The sequence below is a fragment of the Archocentrus centrarchus genome, chromosome 7 (assembly GCF_007364275.1).
Source record: "Archocentrus centrarchus isolate MPI-CPG fArcCen1 chromosome 7, fArcCen1, whole genome shotgun sequence".
NCBI lineage: Eukaryota > Metazoa > Chordata > Actinopteri > Cichliformes > Cichlidae > Archocentrus > Archocentrus centrarchus.
This window is the reverse complement of record NC_044352.1, coordinates 5,098,066-5,124,200: the sequence shown is the minus strand read 5'-3', so window position 1 is coordinate 5,124,200 and position 26,135 is coordinate 5,098,066. Positions and strand designations below refer to the sequence as shown.

The 26,135-nt window shown below is 43.4% G+C and overlaps 1 protein-coding gene across 1 annotated transcript; it reads left to right on the top strand.

Annotated features, from left to right (window-relative positions):
• Positions 1-3,040: 3,040 nt before the first annotated feature.
• On the top strand, positions 3,041-22,834 carry tfe3a (transcription factor binding to IGHM enhancer 3a). Its single transcript, XM_030734359.1, has 11 exons — positions 3,041-3,209; positions 5,680-5,778; positions 5,907-5,966; positions 6,086-6,257; positions 6,687-6,866; positions 9,627-9,725; positions 15,245-15,365; positions 17,196-17,252; positions 18,663-18,738; positions 19,310-19,457; positions 19,811-22,834. Exons 1-11 carry the CDS (start codon positions 3,073-3,075, stop codon positions 20,204-20,206), a joined length of 1,545 nt encoding a protein of 514 aa, XP_030590219.1. The 5' UTR covers positions 3,041-3,072; the 3' UTR covers positions 20,207-22,834.
• Positions 22,835-26,135: the final 3,301 nt, after the last annotated feature.

The following is a 26,135-nucleotide window of genomic DNA, read 5'->3' as shown; positions in this document are numbered from 1 at the left end:
GCAAAAATGCAATCAGCCAATCACACGGCAGCAATTCAATGGATTCACGGATACTGCTTTAAGCTGGAAGGTAACAGTAACTCACATAACCATTTGTTACAAGCAAGGTATGTGGAAGAGCATCTCTGAAGGCACATGTCAAACCTTGAAGCAGATGGGCTCCAGCAGCAGAAGACCACACCAGGCTCCAGCAGCAGAAGACCACACCAGGCGCCACCCCTGGAACCAGAAGCTACAGATCAGAGGTTCACCAAAATTAGATGAAGAAGGTTGCCTGATCTGCTGAGTCTCAATTTCTGCTGCAACATTTGAATGGTAGGGTCAGAGTTTGGCATAAACAACACAAAAGCCTGGATCTGTCCTAACTTGTATCAATGGTTCAGGCTGCTGGTGGTGTAATGGTCCCCTTAGTACCCACAAACCCCACAGCCTGCCTGAGTATTGTTGCTGACCACGTCCATCCCTGTATGACCACAGTGTACCATCTTCTGAAGGCTGTTTCCAGCAGGATAAAGCTCTATGTCATAAAAAGCTAATTAAATCATGAAAGTGGTTTCTTGAACATGACCGTGAGTTTGCTCCACTCACATGTCCCCCACAGTCACCAGACCTCACTCCAGTTAAGCACCTTCATGATGTGGTGGGACAGGAGATTCACATCACGGATGTGCTGCGAATACATCTGCAGCAACTGTGTGATGCTATCATGGCAACATGGAAACCACACATTAAAAAAAAAAATAACAATGACACGGGGTACAGATTGGAGGTGGAACACTTGGAAACCTGGTGCAAGCGCAACAACCTTTGCAGCAACGTGGCCAAGACCAAGGAGATGATCCTGGACTTCAGGAGGAAGATCATCTGCCGTCCCGCCCCGCTGTGCATTGGAGGAGCAGCAGTCGAGGTTGTCTCCAGCTTTAAATATCTGGGCACTCACATCACTAACACCCTCACCTGGAACACGAACTCTGGCTGTCTTATCGAGAAAGCCCACCAAAGACTCTGCTTCCTGAGGAAGTTGAAGAAGGCTGGCCTGGGGCCCAAAACCCTCACCTCCTTCTACAGGTGTGTGTTTGAGAGCATCATAACAACATGCATCACCGTGTGGTATGGGAACTGCTCTGCTTCTGACAGGAAGGCTCTGCAGAGGGTGGTCAAGTCTTCCCAGAAGATCACCGGCAGCACCTTCACAACTGTAGAGGACATCTACATCAGCAGATGCAGGAGTAGGGTCTCTAGTATAATCGGGGACCCCTCCCACCCTGCCCACGGATGTTCTCCCCACTCCCCTCGGGTCGTAGATTACGCAGCATCAGAGCGAAGTCGACCAGGCTGTGAAACAGCTTCTAACCTGAAACTGTCAGACTCACAAACTCTCACTGACAACAACATTTATGCAACAGAACTCTGCTTCTTTAAGGCCACTGATAAGATTCTGTGAAATAAACCACTGACTGTGCAATACATGAACAACATGATGTGCAATATCAGTGCGAACTGCTCAGGCACCAGATCACTCTCTGTAGTTATCTAGATATTCATTTCTCAAATTATTCTATTTATTTGTAAATATCTTTAAAAATATATTTTTTTTTAAAAAGGCAACTTGCACTGGAGAATCTAAGTTTCGTTCCAGTCATGTTTCACATGAGAAGAATGACAATAAAGTTCTTTGAATCTTTGAAATATTTGAACCTCACATGGTCAGAATTTCTTCTTTATCTAATTTACTTTCACAGCTACATTTAAGATCAGCTGATAAAGTTTTTAATGTGAGCGTTTTTCTGACGTCATCCTGCGCTGATGTAACATTTAGTCAATATAAAATCTTTTCTTTGCGCCTCCCCGTGGCGATCCGGCCTTCTGATTGGACACTGTCCCTGTCACTCTGCGCTCGGCTGATAAGACGTCACCCGGGGGATTTCCCCCGCCCCCCGCCACTCGCCCCCACGCCCCCCCGCCACTTCCCGTAACAGCAGACAAAAACAAACAAAATGGCGGCGCTCTCCAAGCGCCGAGCTTCAACGGCAGTCGCTGATTGGTGCGTCAGCACGCAAAGGGGCTCTCCTATTGGCTGGCGGTTGGCAGCGCAGCAGCTCATTGGTCAACAGAAGATCAGTCCAGCCGCTTAGACCTACGCCGTGCAAACATAGAAATACAAAGAATAGAAAATACCTGAAAAGAGTTTGAGTTTTTAAAAAAAATTATTTTAACAGCACGTATTTATTTATTAATTAATAAATAATAATATACAGTTCTAATAATAATATATAATAATAATTATTATGAATAATCTATTTTGTATTATATATATATTTTTATATATATTTTTTCCACCATCATAGTGAGATTGTTTTCTGTTAATTTTTTTAATTTTGATTTGAATCTGGGGGAGAAGGACCTAAGCCTTTTAACATTTCAACATTACATAGAATCAGGTTTTAACTAATTAGAACTGATTACCATAAAATAAATACTTAAAACAAAAATAATATCTCCAGCATAAAAAATGGTGCATCAGTCTTGAAAAACATCAGCCAGATGTGCGATTTTGATCTCCAGTTGTAAAATTATTAACAAGAATATTTAAAACATTCTTGAAAACCTTTAGGCATAAACAGACTGTTGTGGGAGAGTTACTGGAGAGCTGGAAAGTAAGGAAATAAACCGGAATAAACAGCTATAATCAGCTGGCTGTATGTATGTAGGTTCTGTGTGATGACAGCACTGACTGCGCTTCTTCAGCAGTCGTCCTGCTTTGCGCAGACGGAGTTGTATTTGTGGTGTGAGTCTGGTCTGTGTGGTGTATTTCTGGGCTCACAGCTGTCCGTGAGTCAGTCGGAGCTTCAGTCTGTATCTTTCCATCCTCTCCGAGAACTTGAACCCGAGTCCTCCTCGTCGTCATCATCCTCGCCTTCTCCCTCCTGTGTGGAGCCACTGAGTCTGGACCGGATCGAGGTTCCTCTTCTGCTCCTGGTTCCGCTCTGATTCACCCCTCTGAGACTTTGATCTCGCAGTGGCTGCTGGGAGATAAAGAGCTTCTCCTTTTCTTCCTCCGAGTCCGCAGAGATGTCAGCCGTCAGCCCGGAGCAGGTCCGGAGCGAGCAGGGGAGCGGAGCCGAGCCGGAGCAGCGGCAGGCCGGCGTCCTGCAGCCGCAGACCGTGTTTGTCATCCTGGACCCGGCGGAAGCTCTCAACGTGGTCCGGTGAGTCAGGAAGTTTTGTTTTGTTGTTGTTTTTGTTTGTTTGTTTGCTTGCACCGTTATTCCTGCCGCGGGGAGAAATCTGCGTTATCAACTCATCTTCTCATTAATAAAAGAACAATCTCACTAAAAGAGACTGCAGGTAGAGTTCAGGTGTGCAGTATTTTTTCCCCCTATACTCATGACCTGTGCAGCAAACAAGTTACTCTTTAACATTTACTGCAGCCTCTTATGAAAGATTTCAAGTGTAACATCTGAAGAGTTTAAAGTGTGTTTCAGCCTTAATTTGGAAGCAGGTAAAGTCTAATTCTAAGAATTTAGGAACGGAATTTGGTGCGAAGCGCTCTCCGCGTACCTGGGCTTTGAGGTTGAAACGTTAAAGTGCAGAGTGTGCGATGTGATCACGATGATCATCAGGTTGTCATTATCTGTACTCCCCGACCTTCGACCCCTGAGCCTCTGTGCTTGCTGCTTTAATGAGTCATCAACCAGAGCTCCTGCTATTTTCCCCAGGAGAAACAAATGGGGCCGGTCAGTCCTCTCCAGCTGATCCAAAACTCAACCGCAAAACCAGAAAAATAAACTTTTGTATTTTATACGTATTTATTTTGTATAAGTTTGTGTTTTTTTGTTTGTTTTTTACAATTATATCTAAAAATAAATATATTTATTTTGAATCTTATGTAATTCTTACCCAAAATGGACACATAATTAAAAAGGTCATTAACTTCGGACTAAAGCTGAATTTTCGGAGCGCAGATGAACTTTATTTTGCATAAATTCTGAACAGTTTGGTGTGAAATGTTCTCCACGAATGTTCTCTTGATTTGTGTTTATGAAAAAGATTAAAGTGTGACATGTCTAGTCTTGCTCTATGTACACCACAGCAGCACTACACAAACACACACACACACACACACACACACACATACATAAATGATGTCTATGGTGAGACAGAAAGCAAAAGTAAAAACAAGCAGCAGCAGCTTCTGTTTTTAAACCGTCTGGCTGAAGCATGGAGAGGGGGTGGGGTGGGGGGTCGAGTGTATCCGTGAGGGTGGGGTTGTGTGTATTTGTGTGTGTGTGTGTGTGTGTGTGCGGGCGCGTGTATGCATGGAACAGCAGGAAGTGACTCAGCAGAAAAAATCCTCTACACACTCAAGTTTATCCCTCCGTCCCTGTGAGGACCATCAGCCACATTATGGCTTCTCTTTAAAAAGGCTCCTCACTTTGTCCAAGTTTCACATGTTTGCAGAATCTCCACACTTGACAAAAATGACCCATTCTGTAATGGAAGAAGTCTTCACTTCTATGAACAGCCCATTGCCTAAAAGATGTCTTCTAAAACTAACCCTACTGTCCATAAAGGTACCCACAATAGTCCCCACTTTCCAGAATTGTCTGTCTCATAAACGTCTCTCTTCTCACAGTCATTCCCGCTTTCCATAAATGTCCACACTTGCATCAAATGTCCTCATTTTTCTTTCTTCAAAACATCCCCACATTCCACAAGGACCTCCACAATTTCCACATCTGAAAAATGTCCTCACTTCTCTCAAATGTCATTGCTTCCTGGGTCTGCCCCGGGGCCTCCTCCCAAAAGAACATGAACAGACACCTCACACAAGAGGAGAGGATCAAGGGAACGGTTTACCCAGCTCGGGATACTGAGGCCCCACCCTGGAGCCAGGCTTCGGGAAGGAGCTCGAGGGAGAGCGCCTGGTGGCCAGGCCTTGGGTCTGTGGGGCCTGGCCAGGTGCAGCCCGAAGAGGAGACATGGGCTTACCCCCCCGTAGGCCCAACACCACCCACAGGAGGCGTTGTAGGGGTCGGGTGCAGTGTATGAGGGGCAGCGACCAAGGTGGACCGATCACCGTGGTATTGAGCCTGGCAGTTGAGGCTTTTCAAAAGTGTCCCCACGAATGTCCTGATGTTCCACAATAGGCTCCATTTTCACAAATGTCCCTACTTTCTGAAATTGCCTCAGTTTTGACAAACGTTCACAGCGAGGAAAAAAAAATTGCCTTTGCCTGGAAACCCAAAGTGTGCCCTAAGTCGAGGAACCGACAAAGATTCCTCACAGAACGGAGATGTCCTCACAAGGCTCCAAACGGATTTGGGCCCCCATAAAGGCAGCTTGTGCTTACACACCCACACACAGCCTAACAGCTGACAGATGTTGTTCCTCCACATTCTTCTTCAGTATAACAAAAATATTTCCATCACTTTAAGTGGTGAGTCTCAAACGCACACTGCAGGTCATTCATAGCTGTGGTGAAAGGACTTTTTACTGCATTGTGTTCGTCTGCCTTTCAGCTGTGAATCATTAAAAAAAGATGACAGTGATAGAGCGGCTCTTGCATCAAATTTATTGACTCTTTCTCTTACAGTGAAAAATGCTGGTTTAGATGCTGACTGGATAATTGTTTATCTCTCAGGTTCTGATTGGTTGATTTTTGTCTCTTTCTCTCAGGGTGGAGTCTGGGATCGTTGCCGATATCGAGGTCGACAGTTTGCTGCCATCTGACTGCGACACCTTCTATGAAATCAAGAGTCAGCCAATCAGCATCAGGTAGCACTCCTCTGACCCAAGTAGGGGGTCTGCAGCTGACCCCTTCACCACCACCTGTTAATCATGATTATAAAACTAGCTGAAGATTTATTGACGGACATGTTTCATGTTGTCATCTCTCACTTCAGTTCATCAGCAGGAGCTCTCTCCTCTTCGTCTTCTTCACTGCCATCAGTCATGTCATCGAGGTAAAGGACTCCTCCGCTTATTTTGTTTCTGCTTCCTCGTCTGACTTAACATCTCTGTCCTCCGGGGGGCGCTCTTCTAAACACCGATGATCACCTGCGCCTCCTCTCTCCTCCTGCAGGGTTTTGATGCGTCAGGATCTGATGCGGCAGCAGGCTCTGGAGGAGGAGCAGAAGGAGGCGCAGAAGAAGCAGCAGCAGCTGCTTCGCTTCTCCGACTCCTCCACGCCCATCTGCGTGTCTGTGCCCTCCTCCGGCATATCTCCTGCTCAGGTCCCTGTGGAGGTGCTAAAGGTACGAGGAGCAAATTGTAATGATGAGGAGGTGTCAGAAAACAGACACAAGCGAATGTGCTGCACAGAAATATTAAATACTGATTCTTGTTTTTTTTTTTTATATGCAAACAAAGAAAAAGCAGTTCTGTAAACTTAAGCTGCCATACCTGGCTAACCCATTAATTTCCCTTCATAGTACACCCTTCAGATAGTCATCAGCTATTGTCTGTTGACGATTTTACGATATTATTAGCCTTCCAAAATGTATTTGCATTTGTAAACAAAGCTTAGTGGATGGAATTGGAAGCCTTTTCCCAAAAATCCATTGGCTATATCCTGAAAACGTGGTTAACTAAAACTGCTATAATACTGTCTGCTAGTCATATATGTAAAAAGTTAACATTTGCAACATATTAAATCTCTGAAATCTTTACTATTTGTCCTTCAGGTGCAGACTCACCTGGAGAATCCCACCAGGTATCACATCCAGCAGGCTCAGAGGCAGCAGGTCCGTCAGTACCTGTCCACCACCAAGACGGCCGATCAGCAGCAGGCTGCAGCGGCAAGCCGTTCCCCCCAGCTGGGCTCCACCCCTGGACAGCCAGTGGACAGCAGCCCCGGACAGGAAGTAAGAAATAAACACATGTGCACAAACAGGCTTTATTTTTAGGTTGAATCGTGATATACAATATATATTTATTCCCCTCACCCCCAACACGCTATATTTACATTATTTTTTTAATCTTTAAAGCGGTGAAGTTAATAGTTGTCTCATCAATGCTACGTCTCCACTGACAAAAGTATTTTTATTTTACAAACGGGGAGCTTTTTGTCAACTGCTGCTTCAGTTGGTTAGATAGTTACAGCTGAGAGTCTGATGTTATTTTAAACAGTTTTTTTACTGCCATTGTTTGTATTGACAGCATAGGTATATAGAGAATGATATTTGGGGATCCTAAATATCATTTTACTTTGGACCTCTGACCTCTTCTTCAAGGTCAAATAAGGTCAAACCTTCATAAAATGTCTGAAATCTTTAAAACTCTGCTTAAAATTCTGCTGCCTTTGTTTGTGTTGGCAGCATTTAGGAAATAAGAACTGGTATATGGGGATTTTAAATATCACATAGCACCCAAATATGTCACATTTGACCTCTGACCTCACTTTTACATTTTACAGCTGCCTTTTTTTCAAGCTGATCCCAAAATGTGTTACATCTTTAAAGAAAGTGTTGCCAAGAGAAAGAGAATGAGCTGCCTAGTTAGTCAGAAATATACTGCAATATTATATAATAAGCTCAAGTTATTCATGTCCAGTTGTGTATAGATCAGTATCTATTATGCATTCCCTGCTCCTACGTAATGTTTGTGTAATCACAGTAAACATCTGCCATGCTGCCCGTATCTGATTTTTACTGCACAAACTTCTTAAAGTACGTTTAAAAAGAACAAAGCAAACAAAATGAATGGATACAAAATACAAACTATTCCCATCAAATCAAACTCAGAGTGTGAGCTGCCCTGGTGGAGGTTTGTGTTCTCAGAGTGCTTCTTGTGTCACTGTCAGACACTGTATATAAAGGCTACATGTAGCCACCCTGATACCATCCACTGTGTCTGGAATCTACATTTGCATTGTGGCTTTTTTGTGTGACTTGTTTGCAAACAAAAATGACTGTAATTTAATGAAAGGTTGGCATTATTTACTGTTGCTTGCAAGCTTGGTTAGAAAGCTGCATTAATAGCCTGTACACGCACAGATACCTGCTAATTAGTGCTAAGGAAGAGATTAAGAAAACAGCAGAACGTCACTCACCAAAACTGAAGCACAAACCTTTTGCACAGGCTGTACTTTACAGACAATCAGATCATTTGTCTGATCAGTTCCAATAAAATTAAAATGCTCCAAACATTTTAACATGAGCGTCTATGGGGATTGACTCGCTTTTGGAGCCAGCCTCTAGTGGCCACTGGAGGAGCTGCAGCTTGGTCATTATGTGCTGTTTTTATTTTACCTGGTTAGTTTGGATCTGGATTAACATGTTAAACTCCCATTTTGTCCACAGTAAAATTATTGTTTTAGTTAGTAAAGTCCTGTCTTTGAAAAGAGTGATTTTATTTGTGTATATTTCCACACACACAAACCTTGTTGACTGTTGCCACACATGCAGTTATAACAAAGGTAAAGCTGCAGGGGATTTCTGAGAACTGGGCTGGGGATTTTCAAGCTGGAGAGATGGAAACACAGCGTTACCAAACAAACACTTTATGAAACATCAAACTGTATCATTATTGTCTCATCCTGTATCTTATGTGAGAAGGTTTTTGTGGAGCTTAAAAACACAAAGACCTAGAAAGTGATAAACACATAACAAAGTAAACAGGAAATCATGCGCTTGTGGGTTTCTATCACACACAGCGGCAGCTTCTGAAACTCTCATTTCCCAGTTTGTGCATCCTTGAATGCTTTCCCTGCTTCTCATCTCAGTTCCTTCCACCTGAGACAGAAGTATTTCCTGTTCCCACCATAGTTTCTGTGCTCAACCTGTTTCACGCCACGTTAAACATGTCATGTTTGAGAAGACTTGGATAAAGGACACACCTGTGCATCCTTGCTAATAGTTCCTTCAGCAGCTTCCTCTCTCCTTGAGATGTATTAAATGTGTTGTATTCAAAGCCTGATTCATCTCTGGATCAAAGGCAACAGGATGGAGGGGAGAGGAGACGAGTGAGCACAAACCTCAATGAAAGAGCATTTCACTCATTTTCAGTGAGTCAGTCAGCAGCAGCCCCCCCCCATCTGAGTCTGCTGAGTCGACTGTTCCCGGGAATCTCAGTCCAACCGTTCCCGCTCAGTCACATTAAGATGCAAACTGCTCCCATTTCACCCAAAGACGAATGAATCTTAAGTAGTTTCATTCAAACGGCCACTTTGGAGACTAAAAACTAAAACACGGGTGTTCTGACACATGGCGCCGAGTGTGAGACTCGCACTCGCAGCATAAGTCAGCGGAAAACAGATTTCATCATCACGAGCCGGAGGGGTGACCGGCACCGTGACTCATTTTGGCATAAAAACCCATTTATTCATTTTTAGCAGTTTTCCTGCCGGTGAGCACAAATGTTCAAGTTTCAGTGGGGAGGTGTCACCAAGGCAACCAAGAAAACAGGGTTTTAAAAGAAGCGGCGACTCAACATTGAGTAATGTTACTCAATATTAAACAGCATCTGCTGATCAGATGTAACACAACTGGAACCAGAATAAGACAAAACTCAACCAGGCCTGTAGTTCGACACCCATGTTCATCAAAAACAATCATAATTCAAATTGAATTACAGGAAGTAAACCACACTGACAAACTCATCTACTCTGTGATTGGTTCATTCAGATGGAAGACATTGTCGTCGATGACATCATCAGCCTGGATTCGAGCCTGAACGACGAGTTCCTGACGCTGATCGACTCTCAGCTGCAGTTCGCCAACACGGTAACGCACACTCGTGCAGAAACACACACAAAACTATAATATATAATAATATTCTGCTTTTAAATGATCTGACAAGTGACCGGCAATCAGTACAGAAACTAACTCCTCCCCCTCGTCATCATCATCATCATCACCATCACCATGCTCTGTGCAGAGCTGTTATTCTCAAAGCCCTCCAGCATCACAGAAAATCCTGCTGTGATCTAAACCAGCTGCTCCTCTGCCATATTAACTGTGACAGTAAACCAAACAGACCCCCTTCTGATGGTTGTCTGGGGTTAAGCAACACTGCCCCCATCAGGTCACACTGGGAAATAAAACCCTGTTTGTTTGTTTTCTGACTTCAGTTATTACAGAGGGGTTTTGTGTAATTACCTTCTGCAATATTTCACTTAAGCTTTCACCCCCCGGGAGCAGCGTTTTATCCTAAAAAATTTTAGCGTAGCTCTAGTGTGGCTGTGGAAAACGACTCTGATGTTTGTTATTGTTTTGCTCTGGATTTGATCTTTTCTTTTGCAACCGAGCGTGGCTTCTTTCTGGGAGTCGGTGCTGGTGAAACACCTGTGCTTTACGGTTGGTGCTTCCTTTGCCTTTCATGTTGTGTAGAAATAAAATTTTCCCCTTCCAGCGATCGTTAAAACAAGATAATCGAGATAAACGTTATATTGTGCTGCCTTCTGTTTGCAGTGATGCTCGTTTCAGTTGGTCCCGCTGTAAAAGTTCAGCTCAGCTACTGTTTCATGTTTAGCTCAGTTCACACTTGTGTTTTTATTTAGTTTATTCAACTAAATCTGGGGCAGTGCCATTGGATTGGCAGACCGGGGTGGTGGTCCCCATCTTTAAGAAGGGAGACCGGAGGGTGTGCTCCAACTTTCGGGGGATCACACTACTCAGCCTCCACGGTAAGGTCTATGCCAGGGTGCTGGAAAGGAGGGTGCGTCCGTTAGTCGAACCTCGGATTCAGGAGGAACAATGCGGTTTTCGTCCTGGTCGTGGAACGCTGGACCAGCTCTTTATCCTCTCAAGGATATTCGAGTGTGCGTGGGAGTTTGCCCAACCAGTCTACATGTGCTTTGTGGACTTGGAGAAGGCATTCGACCGTGTCCCTCGGGGTGTCCTTTGGGAGGTCCTGCGGGAGTATGGGGTGTCTGGCCCATTGTTGCGGGCCATTCAGTCCTTGTAAAACCACAGTGAGAGCTTGGTCCGTATAGCCGGTAATAAGTCGGATTCGTTTCCTGTGGGTGTTGGACTCCGTCAGGGCTGCCCTTTGTCACAGATTCTGTTCATAATTTTTATGGACAGAATTTCTAGGCGTAGCCAGGTGGTGGAAGGCTTCTTCCTTGGTGGCCTCAGAGTCTCATCTCTGCTTTTTGCAGATGATGCGGTTCTGTTGGCTTCATCAGGGGGGGGCCTCCAGCTCGCAGTGGAACGGTTCGCAGCCGAGTGTGAAGCGGCTGGCATGAGAATCAGCACCTCTAAGTCTGAGGCCATGGTCCTCAGCCGGAAAAGGGTGGAGTGCCATCTCCGGCTCAGGAACGAGTTCTTGCCTCAAGTGGAGGAGTTTAAGTATCTCGGGGTCTTGTTCACGAGTGATGGGCGAAGGGAACGGGAGATCGACATGCGGATCGGGGCTGCTTCTGCAGTGATGCGGACGCTGCACCGGTCCGTCGTGGTGAAGAGGGAGCTTAGCGTAAAAGCGAAGCTCTCGATTTACCGGTCGATCTACGTTCCTACCCTCACCTATGGTCACGAGCTTTGGGTAGTGACCGAAAGAATAAGATCGCGAATACAAGCGGCAGAAATGAGTTTCCTTCGAAGGGTGGCTGGCCTCTCCCTTAGAGATAAGGTGAGGAGTGCGGCCATCCGGGAGGGGCTCAGAGTAGAGCCGCTGCTCCTCCACATCGAAAGGAGCCAGTTGAGGTGGCTCGGGCATCTGATTAGGATGCCTCCTGGCCGCCTCCTGGGTGAGGTGTTCCGGGTATGTCCCACCAGGAAGAGGCCCCGTGGTAGACCCAGGACACGCTGGAGAGATTATGTATCTCGGCTGGCCTGGGAACGCCTTGGGGTCCCTCCGGATGAGCTGGAGGAGGTGGCTGGGGAGAGGGAAGCCTGGGCTTCTCTGCTTAGGCTTCTGCCCCCGCGACCCGGCCCCGGATAAGCGGAAGAAAATGGATGGATGGAACTAAATCTACAGTGTACCTGAAACACTACATCTGTCAGTGAAGCTGGATTTAAGAAATAAGCATTTTAAAGTTTCAGTTTTTAGAGCATGTGTAGCGCCGTCTTGTCTGAGTGGAGCATGTGGTGTCACTGGGTTGGTTGGTTGGTTACCTAATAGCCATACATTAGTTTAGGTTAGCTAATTAGTGACAGAATTTAGTATCAATATCTTAATAGAAAATCACTTTTGTGTTGCCCCCGGCTGCAGTAATGAGTTTTATTTAAAACCCAAGGAAGGACTGTACACTCTCACTCCAAGCCTCTTCACCAGGAAGTGGTTCTTCATCGCTGGCTAGCTGCACGTGGCTGTTTTTTTTACACAGAGCAGTTGGTCTGTCACTTTCTGTTTATAGCTTTGGCTCATTTTGGAAGTTTTAAACTATTTCAAAGACAAGAACTTACTTATTATATAATAATATGTGTGTATTTTTATGTTATTTGTGTTAAACGTACCATGGGCCATATGCAGCCCATTTGATCTTGAGTGTGGGGGGAAAATATACACCCCAAATTCATTCCCTGTTCATACCCTTAACAGATAACAAAGAACATTTTGCTGTATTAAATAAGAATTAAAAGTAGTAACTGTGACCTTAAAACTCATCAGGAAACTGTTTACTGAGGCCATAAATCAGGTGAGAATTCTGACCTTTGTTGAGTGGGTGTAGTCGCCCCCTGCTGGCCATTAGAAGAATATTTACACACTGCGCACACACTGTGTGTATGTGTGAAGCTGGAATGACAGTGGAGGTGCAACAGGCTGTCAGAGTATCACTTCAGTTTTCCTGACTTCCTCGTTTTTGTGGGTGGGGACTGTGTGTGTGTGTGTGTGTGTGTGTGTGTGTGTGTGTGTGTGTGTGTGTGTGTGTGTGTGTGTAAGAGGCAGATAATAAAGCCCTCTGGGAGGTTTTTTTTTTTTGCTTTCTTTCTTAAACAGACATTTCCTCATTTTTAAACAGTCGTCTGAACAGAAAGGGGAAGAGCAGCAGCTCAGCGACTCGCTGTGTGTGTGTGTGTTTGTGTGTGTGTGTGTTTGCTCGCATGTGTGTTTGTATGTCGTTAGCAAGATGAGGATTTTGGTGTTACTGCCTGACCATGAGAAGAGGAGGATTAAATTGGAGGTAAAATATCCAGTTTGTCTCGTTCTCTGAGTTTGGGGAAAGTTTGACCTCTGACCTCTGGGCTGCAGCTGCTCATTGAGGAAATGCAGCTTTGTCAGCTTCGCTGCGAAGACAAAACCTGATTAAAACTGGATTCTTGATACAGATTCATGTTTATTGCTGCTCTGCTGGTTTGCATTGTTTTTATACATTAAAAATATCACTTTCAGCTGCTTTCTAAATATTTTGTGGACTTATAAGATTAGTTGGCAATCCTAAAATCAACTGAAAAATTTAAAGTAGTGCTTTTTAAATTTTCTAGAAACTTTTCTATTAATTTCCCTATAAACCAGCTGCAGTTTGGCTGCAGGATCCAGATGTTTCCTGCTCAGGTTGATGTCCAGAGTTAGATTTTTTTTTAAGTACCTGCTGTTTAAATTTGAGTTCTTAAGGAAGGCTGACGTTTCCTAGAAAGATGATAAGAGGAACTCAGAGCTGCAGGACTGTCGATATGCCCGGCGGTCAGTAAATATTCATTCAACCGAAGTTTCTGCTCGACAGACTGCAGCACAAGATAAACTCAGCAGAGCATTGTCTGCTTGAGTTTGCAGTAAAATAAACAGCTCAGCTGCTTTGCTTCAGTTTCAGTGTTCCTCCTTCACAATACACTGATGGCTTTTCTTTTGATGATGATGATGATGATGATGATGATACTTTATTGATCCCACAATGGGATCAATTTTGCAGCCAGGAAGCTTTAGCTGGAGTTATCTGAGCAGTTTGGTTTCATTTCAGCTGCCTCTCTAGTAAAACTCAAATTCTTGGTTTGTTTTGTGGTTTGACAAAATTTACATTGTTTCCTCTATGACTGAAAATTTTAGCTGTGCCTTTAATGCTCTCTGATTGCACATTTCAAATGATCTTTTAGTTAAAACCGAGGGTGATGCCGAGCTAATGTTAGCACTAACTGTCTCTGTCTGGTAGAGTATTTTATGTCACAGTGTCACATGTTATAGTCCATGATGTTCATATTAATTATGAGGATTAAAACCAAAGCACAGACAGCAGGCAAAGCTAGCGCTTGGTGCTGCCCCTCTGTAGGCTGCTGGAAGCTGGCCAATCAGAAGAAAGCTTTTAGGAAAGGTGGTCTTAAAGGGACAGGAGCTAAAAGAGGGGATGAACTGAGCAGCTGCACAAAGTGTCATTGTTAAATAAATAAAGATGATTTGAACTCTGAATCAGAAAAAGCTACTTTAGTCCACTCCAAGAGGTGGACATGAGTGGAACAGGATTGAAGCCCTTTGATATGATTGAACCTCCAAAAATGTGCACAACTTTCCTTACTGAACTTCACACGCTTTAGTACGATTTTACACATTTCAATAAGTAAACAGAAACCAAATACAATTTCAACTTATAATAAATTAATGTGAAAAAAGTAGTGTGGCTGCCACCAAGTAAATGAGTAACAGTGTTATCAACCAAGTGTTAACAGACTTGGAGACACACATGAAAATGTATTTTTAGGCTTTTTGCATAAAACCTTTAGTCAGCGTCTGTTTTAATGTCGTCGTTGTGCTTTTTCTAAAATCCAAATGTAAAGAAGCTGAAATGTTTGTGAAGCTTGTTGAGGAGATTCAGGTCTTTGGCGTTTTGGTTGCCCCGGCCGGGAGGAGCTGTTTCTGTCCCCGTTATCTGAGAGCCAGCTGTTATCAGGGCTTCCTGTTCGATCAGCAGATTCCTCAGTTTCTGACTTCTGTTGATGAGATCGGACAGAGAAGCATGACCTTAAACCAGCAGACGTTTCAGTTCTGCTCCACGGTCCATCGGTTACACGGAGCGGAGAAAAAAATGGTCTGAGTTCAGTTTGGTTTTGAAGCTGTTGCAGAACACTTAAAGCTTTTTGAGTTTCTTCTTTTTCTAATAAAAAGTGTTCAGTACTGCAGCTGTACTCCACGAGGGCCCGGGAGGCTTCTGGCTCAGTGCCCCGTTGTTCAGTGGTTCGTGTTATTTAACAGCAGCTAAGTGCAAAAACTATGACCTCTGACCTTTGTGCAAGCAAACCAGCTGATCAGACTCACCAGAGATGACGTGTGTGTGTATGTTTGTGTGTGAATGCATGTATCCTGGACTTCACTGTTGGCAGGGGGTGATCTAGTTCTCAATCGTCTGATTCTGTGCTCTGATTGGTCCATGCAGCTGCCTGATTCTGAGAACTTGCTGGACGGGTACGGCGGCAGCGGAGGGACGACCACACCTACGCTTACCGTCAGCAACAGCTGCCCAGCTGAGCTGCACGCCGTCAAGAGAGAGCTGAGCGGTAAATAACACACACTCAGGTTACATGTGACCAGACCCCATAGACTGTAGATAAAAGATAGACTGATGGACTTTGTGAACTCTGCATTTTGAAGCTTCAGCTTGATCATTTTATCCACTGCCATGATTCTGCTTTATTTTTTGGAACAAGGAAGTGACCATATTTGGATACGAGGGTGCAGGACACACTTCTTGGACAGGCTGTACCACACTGCAGACCACAATATTAGTCAGTTAATCTATTAAAAATGCCCCCAAAGGCACAAATGGCACAAACACAGTAGATACATCCACTTTAATGGGTGGAATCAGCAGAGTTGAGGTGTAGCAGGCGCCATTTGGCTACAACTACCTTTTCAGGGGCACCTATCAGTCGGCGAAGCCACACCGCTAACTTTAAGCTTCAGCACTAGCGTAAAACACTCAGCCACAGGGGGCGGGGCACAAGCCAGTGCGCTCCTAGTGCCGGTGCCAAGCTCGGATTTGTTTTAGCATAAAATCTTTACCAACTCAAACATGCAGATCATCAAGAATGAGGTTTCCACACCAGATTGGTCGAGACCCGGGTTAACTGTTGGCCAGCAGGGTGCTGGTAGAGACTGTGCTAATTTTGGCCAAAAACAAAGGAAGAGGAGAGGGCGAAGGAGTGTTTGGAGGCAGCGAGAGAGGAGGAAAGGCAGGAGTGTGGAGGTGAGAATTAGGACTCAAAATGTAGGGACTGTGACTGGTAAAGGGAGAGAGCTGGCAGAGGGTTGGTGTGACAGAGGAGGATACTAGGGGATAGGGTGAGATGGAGGCAGGTGATCTGCTGTGCCAACCCCTAAAGCGAGCAGCCGACAGAAGTAGTATTTTAAAACAAAATCACCCTCAGCAGAGTTGTTATGAAGCGGCCAAAACCGTCTCTTGTACCAGAATGTAAACATGTTTATTTCTGCTCCCGGATTGGACATTTTAACTGGGAGTCTATGAGGACTTGTTTGCTTTTGGAGCCAGCCTCTAGTGGTCATTACGGGAACTGCAGCTTTTGGCATTGTCATGTTGGCTACATTTTCAGCCCTGTGGTTGTTGCTTTGACTTCTATGGAGTCAGGATGTGAACCTGGTCTCAGAGTCCCGCTCCGGCCTGGTTCTGCTCACTCTGAGCAAAGAGGGTGTTTGTCAGCTTGACAGGGAAACAGTTTAGCTGCATGTGATTTCCAGCTTCAGACAGAAACCCGTTCTCATAAATCTGCACCGTCTGATTTAACATTAAAGTCCTCTGAGTGCATTAAATCACCTGCAGGGGGCATCACAGTGACCACAAACAGCTCAAAACAGATCAGAACCGTCCTGCCGTCCTTCTCTTTTTCTCTGTAGCTTTTTCAGAGTTTATGTGAAAAGCGTGAGTGCAAACTCTCTGTAGGACTTCACATCGTGTAGTGAGCAGCTGTGATTGGCTGCTGCATCGTTTCAGAGTGCCAGGAGTGAGGCCCCTTCCCTCTGTGCTTCCCTGTTGTTCCTCCTGGCTGAAAATGTGTTCTCAATTTTGATGAGTCAACATCACGACTTCCTCTGAACACGCGTACACACGGTCACAGCAGCCACTCACATTTTCCCACATCATCAGTTCCAGCTTCCTGTTCGGTCAACATGAAGTTTTTGGTCCAAGCTGAAACAGACATGCTGCTGTTTCTACGCTACAAAAGAAACGACACAAACCACACGTTAAAAAACACATTAAACTGATGTGGACACTGTTCCTCAGATCTGAAATCTGTTTCTGCAGCAGAGAAAAGTCTCAATGAGCTACTGATGTTGATTCTGATGGATTTTTCATGATGTTGTTGTTGCAGAAGTGGAGACCAAAGCTCTGATTAAAGAAAGACAGAAGAAGGACAACCACAACCTGAGTGAGTACTGCAGTGCAGCGTTAACAACCACTAAGATATTGCCGTGTTAACAGCTGCAGTGTTGATGTGCGGCATTCGGTCTTTTCAGCTTCAGTCTTTCAGAGGTGGAGGTGATTCACTCCTGCAGGTTTTAAGTGTTTCTGATTCCTGACATGCCTCAGTTTGTACTTGCACCGAGGCAGGTGCAGACACACGTGCAGACACACTCTAGAGAAACATTTGAGTTACTCAGTGGCATGTCGGAGGCTCAGAGTCTACTGGGAAATGTTTCTTTAAAGAAACGCAGCCTTTAATTGAGTGCCAAACTATGTTCAGTATGAAAATAGTTCAGGTGTCATAAGGAGGCGTAATTTCCTGTGGCATTCTGTGGTGCATCGTGGGGGAATGTGCCTGTCCACAGGACACTTGCCACAGGTCCAGATGTTCAAGGACCTCAGTGGTCTCAGAAAATAGAGACAGCATTGACCCTTCTTGTGGAGGGCTTCCATGTTCTTACTTTAGTCCAGTTTATTGTCAGTGTGAACGCGGAGGTATTTGTAATCCTAGCTGTGCAGGTATAATGCACACAAATCTGCTCATCACAGCAACAGACTATTAAAACACGTCACGCCACAAAACTGAAGCATAAACCTCTTTGATGAACTGTATCTCACAGTAAGCCATATATTTGTCACATAATATAATTAAAATGCTCCAAAATGCACCAAGAGCACACACACAGTTGAGGCGTCCACATAATTGACTCCAGTTAGCAGAGGTGAGGCCTAGCAGACGGCTGCTGGATACAACTTTTTAACCAAAGTCTAATAAGGGTTCGGTCTCTTTTGGAGCCAGCCTCGAGCCTCAGCCCTGCTTGGCAGTAGATAATTTTGGGTGAAGAGAGTAAAATATTCAGTCACATAGTTGAGCTGCCTGAAGAGCACCACCCTGCTGCAGCGTGTCTTAGTTTGGAGCAGAGAACACAATATGGTGGAAATCTGATCCAGACTCATTCATCTGATTCCTCTCTTGTAGCTGCTCTGCAGAAGTAAAACTGGTGACTGGGAACAGTTCATTAAAAAAAAGAGAAAAACTCCAGTGGAGGTGGGGGCAGGTGCATCACCCGCGTAACTGAACGTGGAAGGGCCAGAATGGAAATTAAACAACTGATATTGCTAATAAAAAAGAAATCTGATGATATTTAATGTAAAAATTTTAATTTAATGCAGTCTGATGGTCCTGAAGGCGTCATGTTCGTCCTAACCAAAGCCTGAGATCTGCTGACTGTCTGATTCTTATTCCTGTTTTTTCCCCTCCTTTGGTTTCAAAATGCTTCTGGTGCAACTTTTATTGCAACAGTGCAGAGTTTGATAACTGCTACTGGACACACTGACATCTGCACGCTAAAATAATGTCGATGTTTCCCTACAGTCGAGAGGAGGCGTCGCTTCAACATCAACGATCGGATCAAAGAACTCGGAGCTCTGATTCCCAAATCTTCCGACCCGTTAGTAAACCCTGCACCCTCACACTCTGTGTACTAACACTCCTGCTAGTACCAGTACTACAACAAAAGCAGAGACATAGTTTGGGGGGGGAAAAAAAAAGGAAACTACTGTAAATGAAAAATCAAATCAAATAAACACACAGGAAATGTCTTTAATCTCTGTTAGTTTGGTCGTATTTGTTACTGAAACCTGCCTGATGAGGCAAACGGGTGTGTAAAACTATATGCTTTCACCCTATAGATGTAAAAATAATCAAGTGTGTTTCACCACTGACTTTTGAAAGGATGCATGTCAGACACTTAGCAAAATAAAAGGCTTATTTAAAATGTGATGCAGCACTTAAATTGAGTTTTTAATGTGAGTAATCTTTTCCTTGTAAGTTTTCTTTGAAGTTGAAAAACGGATACAGTTTTTGTGCTATGTTGCTGTGTTTTAGTTCAGCCCTTCACTTACTGGATGTTAGTCAGTGCGGCCATGTTTGGCTCTAGTGACAGCAGCACATTTACTGCACCTCTTCATGCTCGTTACCGCTGTGTGGTAACGAGGCGCTGCCTGTGATTGGTGTTTTAGTGACACAAGGTGGAACAAAGGAACCATCCTGAAGGCGTCGGTGGATTACATCCGCAAGCTGCAGAAGGAACAGCAAAAAGCCCGAGAGATGGAGGAGAGACAGAAGAGGCTGGAGAACACCAACCGCTCGCTGCTGCTCCGCATACAGGTGAGCAGAGGGAGGGAGGTAGTCTGTGATTGACAAGGTGAAGTCACAGTGTGCTCAGAGTAGGCCCGCCCTAATACATAACCTTGCTTTCTTGATTATTTAACCCTAAATGAGACTCGGTGCTTTTTATGGTATTTTTTTAAGTATTTATTTATTTTATGTTATTTATTGTCTTTTAATGTTGTTTTATTTGAGTGTGGTTCTTGGGGCTATATATTTTAATGTGCAGCACTTTGGTCAACGTTGTATTAAATGTCCTATATAAATAAACTTGACTTGACTCGGAGGATTGGACAGCAGGTTTAAGACTTCTGAGCATTAGCTTCAATAGCTCTTCTTGCTTTCTGTTGCAGGAGTTGGAGCACCAGGCTCGCTTCCATGGCGTCTCCTCTTCCTCCTCCACTTCCCCTCCCCCCAAGTCTTCCTCTTCGTCTTTGGACCCCCAGAACCTGCTCTCTCCCCCACTGCTTCACCCCTTTTCCTCTTCCCCGTCCTCTTCCTCCCTGGTGACTCCCTCTCTGGGTCTGGATGCTCTGACCTTTACGGACCTGGATGATCCTCGGGGAGCCTCCAACGTCTTCTCCCCAGACCTGATGTCTGACATGGGGCTGACTGATCTGCACGGTCTGGGGGGCCTCCTGATGGAGGAGGGGAGTGGAGCAGGGGTGATGTCCGACCCTCTGCTATCCTGTGGAGCATCAAAGACGAGCAGCAGGAGGAGCAGCTTCAGCATGGATGAGGATCTTTGATGAATCATCGCACGCAAGGATCTGATTGGCCAGAGCTGAAGATGGGACTTCGGTTTTGTTTTTGTTTTTTTAATGAAACCATTTTCAAATTTTGACATCATCAGAACAAACACAAAGGTGATGCAGTGTAACCGAAACCATCCACTGCATGTCTTCCAGTGGACTCCCCTGTCTCCTACCCTGTTACAGTTGGTGTTAAGAACCCCAGTGTCAAAATTATGTGTCCAGGTTCCTCACCTGTTGTCTGCAGGTGTGCACTCACCTGGACTGCTGAGACTGGAGCTGCAGTTTAAAGAATTCTGATGTAAAAAAAAAAAGGGGGGGGGGGATTTTAGAGGTTTTATAATGTGGAAAAAACAAATATAGAGGCATTGATTGTGCCTCACTTTACTTCTGTAAATAGAAATGATTCTATAATCACTGTGCTGGAAAACGAACTCTGAGCAGAGATTTTATTGGAACAGAGGAAATCTGATCAGCTTCAGGACTTTGATTCAGCTTTATTTTTAATGTATATGCTGCCTATTTGAAGGGAAACTCTTTTGACATTTTCTCAATCAGCTGCCAGTTTAAATTGCTTTAAACTGCTTCAGAAAACTGCCTGTTTCAATTTGTTTCATCTTCAGAGTTTATGTTTTAATTGGCATTGAGACTACTGTCAGACAGCAGCCAAATTAACCTTGTAAGCTTCAGTAAACTCTTACTGATGAGTTCATAACCGGCTAGCCATCACTTTATCAAGCTACAGTTCCCACTGCTGGAGGCTAACTATAAGCTAACTCTTAGCTACAGTTAATTTGACTTCATGAACTCTCTTAGGTCATAACAGACAGGTTACCAAACCAGAACATGTCAAGTTAGCTGTTAACGTTAAAATGTGCTAGCGTTAACAGGTAACCGTAGTTAGTTGCTGTTGTTCATATTTTTCTGGCTGCTAGTTTAGTTAGCCACTGTAAGGCGCAAGCTACCTGCTAGCTGTAATTAGCGCTAGCTAAAATTGTGTCATCTTAGTTAGCGGCTAAGTGGGTTAGTTGGAGTTATGGGATTGTGTTGGAAATTTAAGGAGCTCTGCTGGTGATGCTGGTGGGAAAAATTATATTGACTGCAAATGAGGTAATAAGGTGTGGGAACTGAGACACCAAGCTAAGGGAGGAGTTCATTATTACTGCATGGCCTCCACTCAAACATCAGAAACATCAGCCCAAATGGCCGCCATCATCACTCCCATTAATATGGTAGGCGTCAGCCTCAAGACTGTGGTTCATGTCCCATGGAAGAGCTATTTTCCAAGGTGTGTGGTTTATTAACATTAACCATGTTAGAACATTGGTTTTCTTTGTTATCCGATGTTGAATAGATCACCTTTGCAATCTTGGTTGCCTTCTGTTTATCAGTGATTGGATGATACCTCGTCTTCTAGACTTTGAGTAGGTGGTGGAGGGTACCTGCCAGTCATGTATAAATGACTGATAATGGCTGATAAAGGCCATTTATTGGGCTGATATCATTTGAATCGGGTGTTCCCTGGTGATACTAACTTGTGGCCACACAATAATATTATAATATAATACAATAATACTAGTGCACTATACTACAAAGCAAGAATATATAGCATTAACTCATAACAGCCATCTCAGGGCACTGTACATTGTATATTGTAGAGTAAAAACCCAACAACTCCCTATGATCAGCACTTAGTGACAGTGGGGGAAAAAAAAACCTTTTAACTATAAGAAACATGCAACAGAACCAGGCTCATACCTTCATACTGGGGGAAGTATGACGGAAGAGTGAAGACTGAAAAGGGGAATTTAAGTATAAGAAAAAACTGAGCTTGGTGGGGCCAGTAAAACCTGTTAGGCTGTTATGTAATGCTGGTAAAACAGTTGAAGTAATGCAGGTTGTAGGAACCTACGTGCATTCAGGCACTGATGCAGAAAATGCACAAATATCTGTTTTTTCTGCTCGGTCCTGATTTGCTCCCAAGTTAACTTTGCATTGCTATTGGTATTTATCTCAGAGGATATTCAGTAAATAAAAATTAATTGCACTTTGATTTGGCTAAAGTGATTTCTAAAATAAATAGTATAGAAATTAATTAACAGTATTCCACAGCATTCCTCTGTCTGTATGTAAAGAACCACTGTAATGATTTTTTTAAGAGCCTTCACAGCTCTCTGTGACCTGTTCTTCTTCATGGGAGAAGGTAGCGGTGCTTGATTGGTGTCCAATCATGCGTCAAACGCTCCTTTTATGTTACTGTACTCAGAGTTTGATGACAAAAGGCTGGCGTAACAAAGAAAGTTGATGACCACTGTTGTGATACCAGTTATCTCTGACTGTTGCCTCAGGTGTAACACAGAGAGACCCTGCCCATGTCCAGCTAGTACTCCTTAGAAATGAGATTTAATAGCTGAATCATGGTCAGTCAGGCGTTCAGGTATGAGGATCAGGTGATTCTTCCATAAAGGGATTTTTTTTAAATCTACGTTTATGTCATTTATGTTTATCTTATGTTTACAACCATACAGTTTGTCATTGTTTATAATCTTAGGTAACCTAGTTTGTTTTATAGATTCACAATGTTTCACATGCAAACTTTTATGTAGAAATAAATCATTAAACAGATTCTTGTGTACAGTTTTGTTTCTTCACTGAGCTGTCAATAATAAAAGTATTTGAACAGGTCAACTTGAACATTGAGCACTCTAAAAAGATTTTTAATATTAACATAATTATTTAAAATAATCTAGAAAACACTGAGCAGAAGTTTTGCACTGTTTTCAAAAACTGCAAATCATTAGAATAAAGTAATATAAAGAAGAAAATACAATCTCCTTACAACAACATCCAACACTTAGTCCAGCCTGCTGTCACTATGTTGCTGCCCAGCAGGGGGCACCTTTCTGCTGATTAAAAAAAACACTAAGGTCTCTATAAGTCTATAACAATCATTTAACTATCAACAAATTAGAAGAGTTCAAAAGGTACTCCAGAAGCCTTAATTAAATAAAAGTACTAAAATACTATTGTTAAAAAAAATCCATTACAAACACAGTACCAGTCAAAAGTTTGGACACACCTTCTAATTCCGTGTTTTTTTTTTTATTATTAAAAAGTGTCTGCATTGTAGATTAATGCTAAAAGAAACATATATGGAATTATTTAGTAAACAAAAACAAGAGTTAAACAAACCTGAATATGTTATGTTCAGTGCCATGCAATGTTTCTATTGCATGGCACTTAACAGGAGTGGCCCTCCAATCTCATTGTACATCCTGTATAATGACAATAAAGGCATTCTATTCTATTCTAGATTCTTCAGTGTAGGCACCCCTTGCTTAGATAACAGCTTTGCACATCTTGGCATTTTCTCAGTCAGCTTCATGAGGTAGTCACTTTGAATGGCTTTCAGGTAACAGCTGTGCCTTGTCAAGAGTTAATTTCTTGCCCTCTTAATGTGTTTGAGACCATCAGTTGTGTTGTGAAGATGAAGAGTTGGTATACAGTGAATAGCCCTATTTGATTAATGTGTTAATCCATATTATGTGCAAGAACTACTCAACTAAGTAAAGAAAACAACAGTCCATCATTACTTTAAGAAATGTAGGTCAGTCTGTCCGAAAAATTTCAAGAACCTTGTGACTGCACCTGAGGATGACAAATGCTATGATGAAACTGGCTCTCATCAGGAGCGCCCCAGGAAAGGAAGGCCAAGAGTTCCCTCTGTTGCACAGGATAAGTTCATCAGCATTACCAGCCTCAGAAACTGCAAGCTAACAGCACCCCAGATAAGAGCCCACCTACATGCCTCACTGAGTTCAAGTAGCACACACATTTCAACATCAACTGTTCAGAGAAGATTGCGTGAATCCGAACTTTATGGTTGAATGGCTGCAAAGAAACCACTTCTAAGGAAGAAGAACAAGAGGAAGAGAATGGCTTGGGCCAAGGAACACAAGGAGTGGACATCAGACCAGTGGAAATCTGTCTTTGGGTGTGATGAGTCCACCATGTCTTTGTAAGATGCAGAAAAGGTGAGTGGATGGTTCCTTCATATGTAGTTCCCACGGTGAAGTATGGAGGAGGAAGTATGAGGGTATGGGGGGCACTGTTGGTGATTTATTCAAAAGCCAAAGCACACTTATCCAGCATGGCTACTACAGCATCCTGCAGCAACATGCCATTGCTCTCAGTGGGACCATCGTTTGTTTTTCAACAGGACAGTGACCCCAAACACACCTCCAGGCTATGTAAGGGCTATTTGACCAAGAAAGAGGGTGATGGAGCGTTGCATCACATGACCTGGCCGCCACAATCACCTGAGCTAAAACCCAACTGAGATGGTTTGGGATGAGTTGGACTGCAGAGTGAAGGGAAAGCAGCCAACAAGTGCTCATCACTCTGGGAACTCCTTCAAGACTGTTGGAAAACCATTTCAGGTGATTATCTCATGAAGCTGACAGAGAGTGTGTAACGCTGTAATCAAAGCAAAAGGTGCCTACTTTGAAGAATCTAAAATCTAAAACATATTTTTGTTTAACACTTTCAAGTTTACTAAATTATTCCTTATGTGTTGCTTTATAGTCTGGATGACTTCAGTATTAATTTATAATGTAGGAAAAAAAATAAAAACACTGAATGAGAAGGTGTCCAAACTTCTGACTGGTACTGTATGTCCTGCAAGTAAAAGCGTGGGTTGAGTCAGAAAATTAAAATGCCTCCTATGATTCTTAAACTTAATTACATTAAGCATTCACATAAAAACTTTACTTTACTGCTTTTAAGACTTTCACTGCCACTCATTTTCACTGTATGGTAATCTGCTGATTGTTTTCTCCACTAATTGATTGTTTAGTTTGTAGAAACTCAGCAAATTAGTCACACAGTGCTCCCTTGCTGGTCCAACAATCTAAACCTCTAAATGATAAAATAATTTCTCATATGTCAAAAGCTGGAACCACTGAACTTTAGCCTTTAAAAAAAAAAAAGATTATCAAAAATCAATCAACTAATCATTTCAGCTCATTTTCTGTACACAATTTAACAGATAAAAAAAAATTACTTAGCTTCCATGGGGGGGGGGGGGGGGGGGGGGGTAAAATATTATCTTCTGAATTTTAGGAATGAGTCAAATATAAATAAAAAACAAACAAAAAAAATTGCTTAGATAAAATGCAAATATCCCAACTTTCAGAATTGAATAAAAGTACAGGTTGATCCAGAGATGCATACCACATCAATCCAAGTGATTTGAGCTCTGGGCTCTTTACTTTTCCTCTATTTTTACTATGGCTGCTCAACATACATGTTTTTCCATCCATCCATCTTCTGTTGCTTATCCTGGTCTGGGAGAAGAGGGCAGCAGTCTAAAGATGCCCTGGCTTCCCTCTCTCCAGCCACCTTGTTCAAATCATCTGGTAGGATATCTAGGCCTACCCAAGACAGCTGAGAGACATAGTCTTTCCAATCCTGGATCTGCTACAGATTCCTCCTCATGAATCCTGATCCCAGGAGCTATATTTTGCTTGTAGTAAGATATGCCAAGGCAAACTGGTCCAGGGTGATGAAGATGACATGAAGCTCTATTTAAGCTCTATGAAGAAAACACCAATGAAATGTGTTGGGGCCCAATTCAGTCCAGCTCTCCTGTGGATCCACCACCCACAGGTAGGGCTGTATGGGTCCTGAGGGTGATCAAAGGTAGAGGCTTTGGTGGTCTAATCCCCATTTGCTGAAACACTTGTTTTTGTTTTACAAATTTACCAGTGCTCTCTTCTTTTCCTTGGTTTTCACTGTAGTCTTCTGTATTTTGTCACTGAAGAGATTTCTCATAACATTTCTCAAGAGACAACACCTGAACGCTATCCAGCTGACACATTTACTGGCCTTAAATAGTTAAATAAATGACATGTGCCACACTTACCAA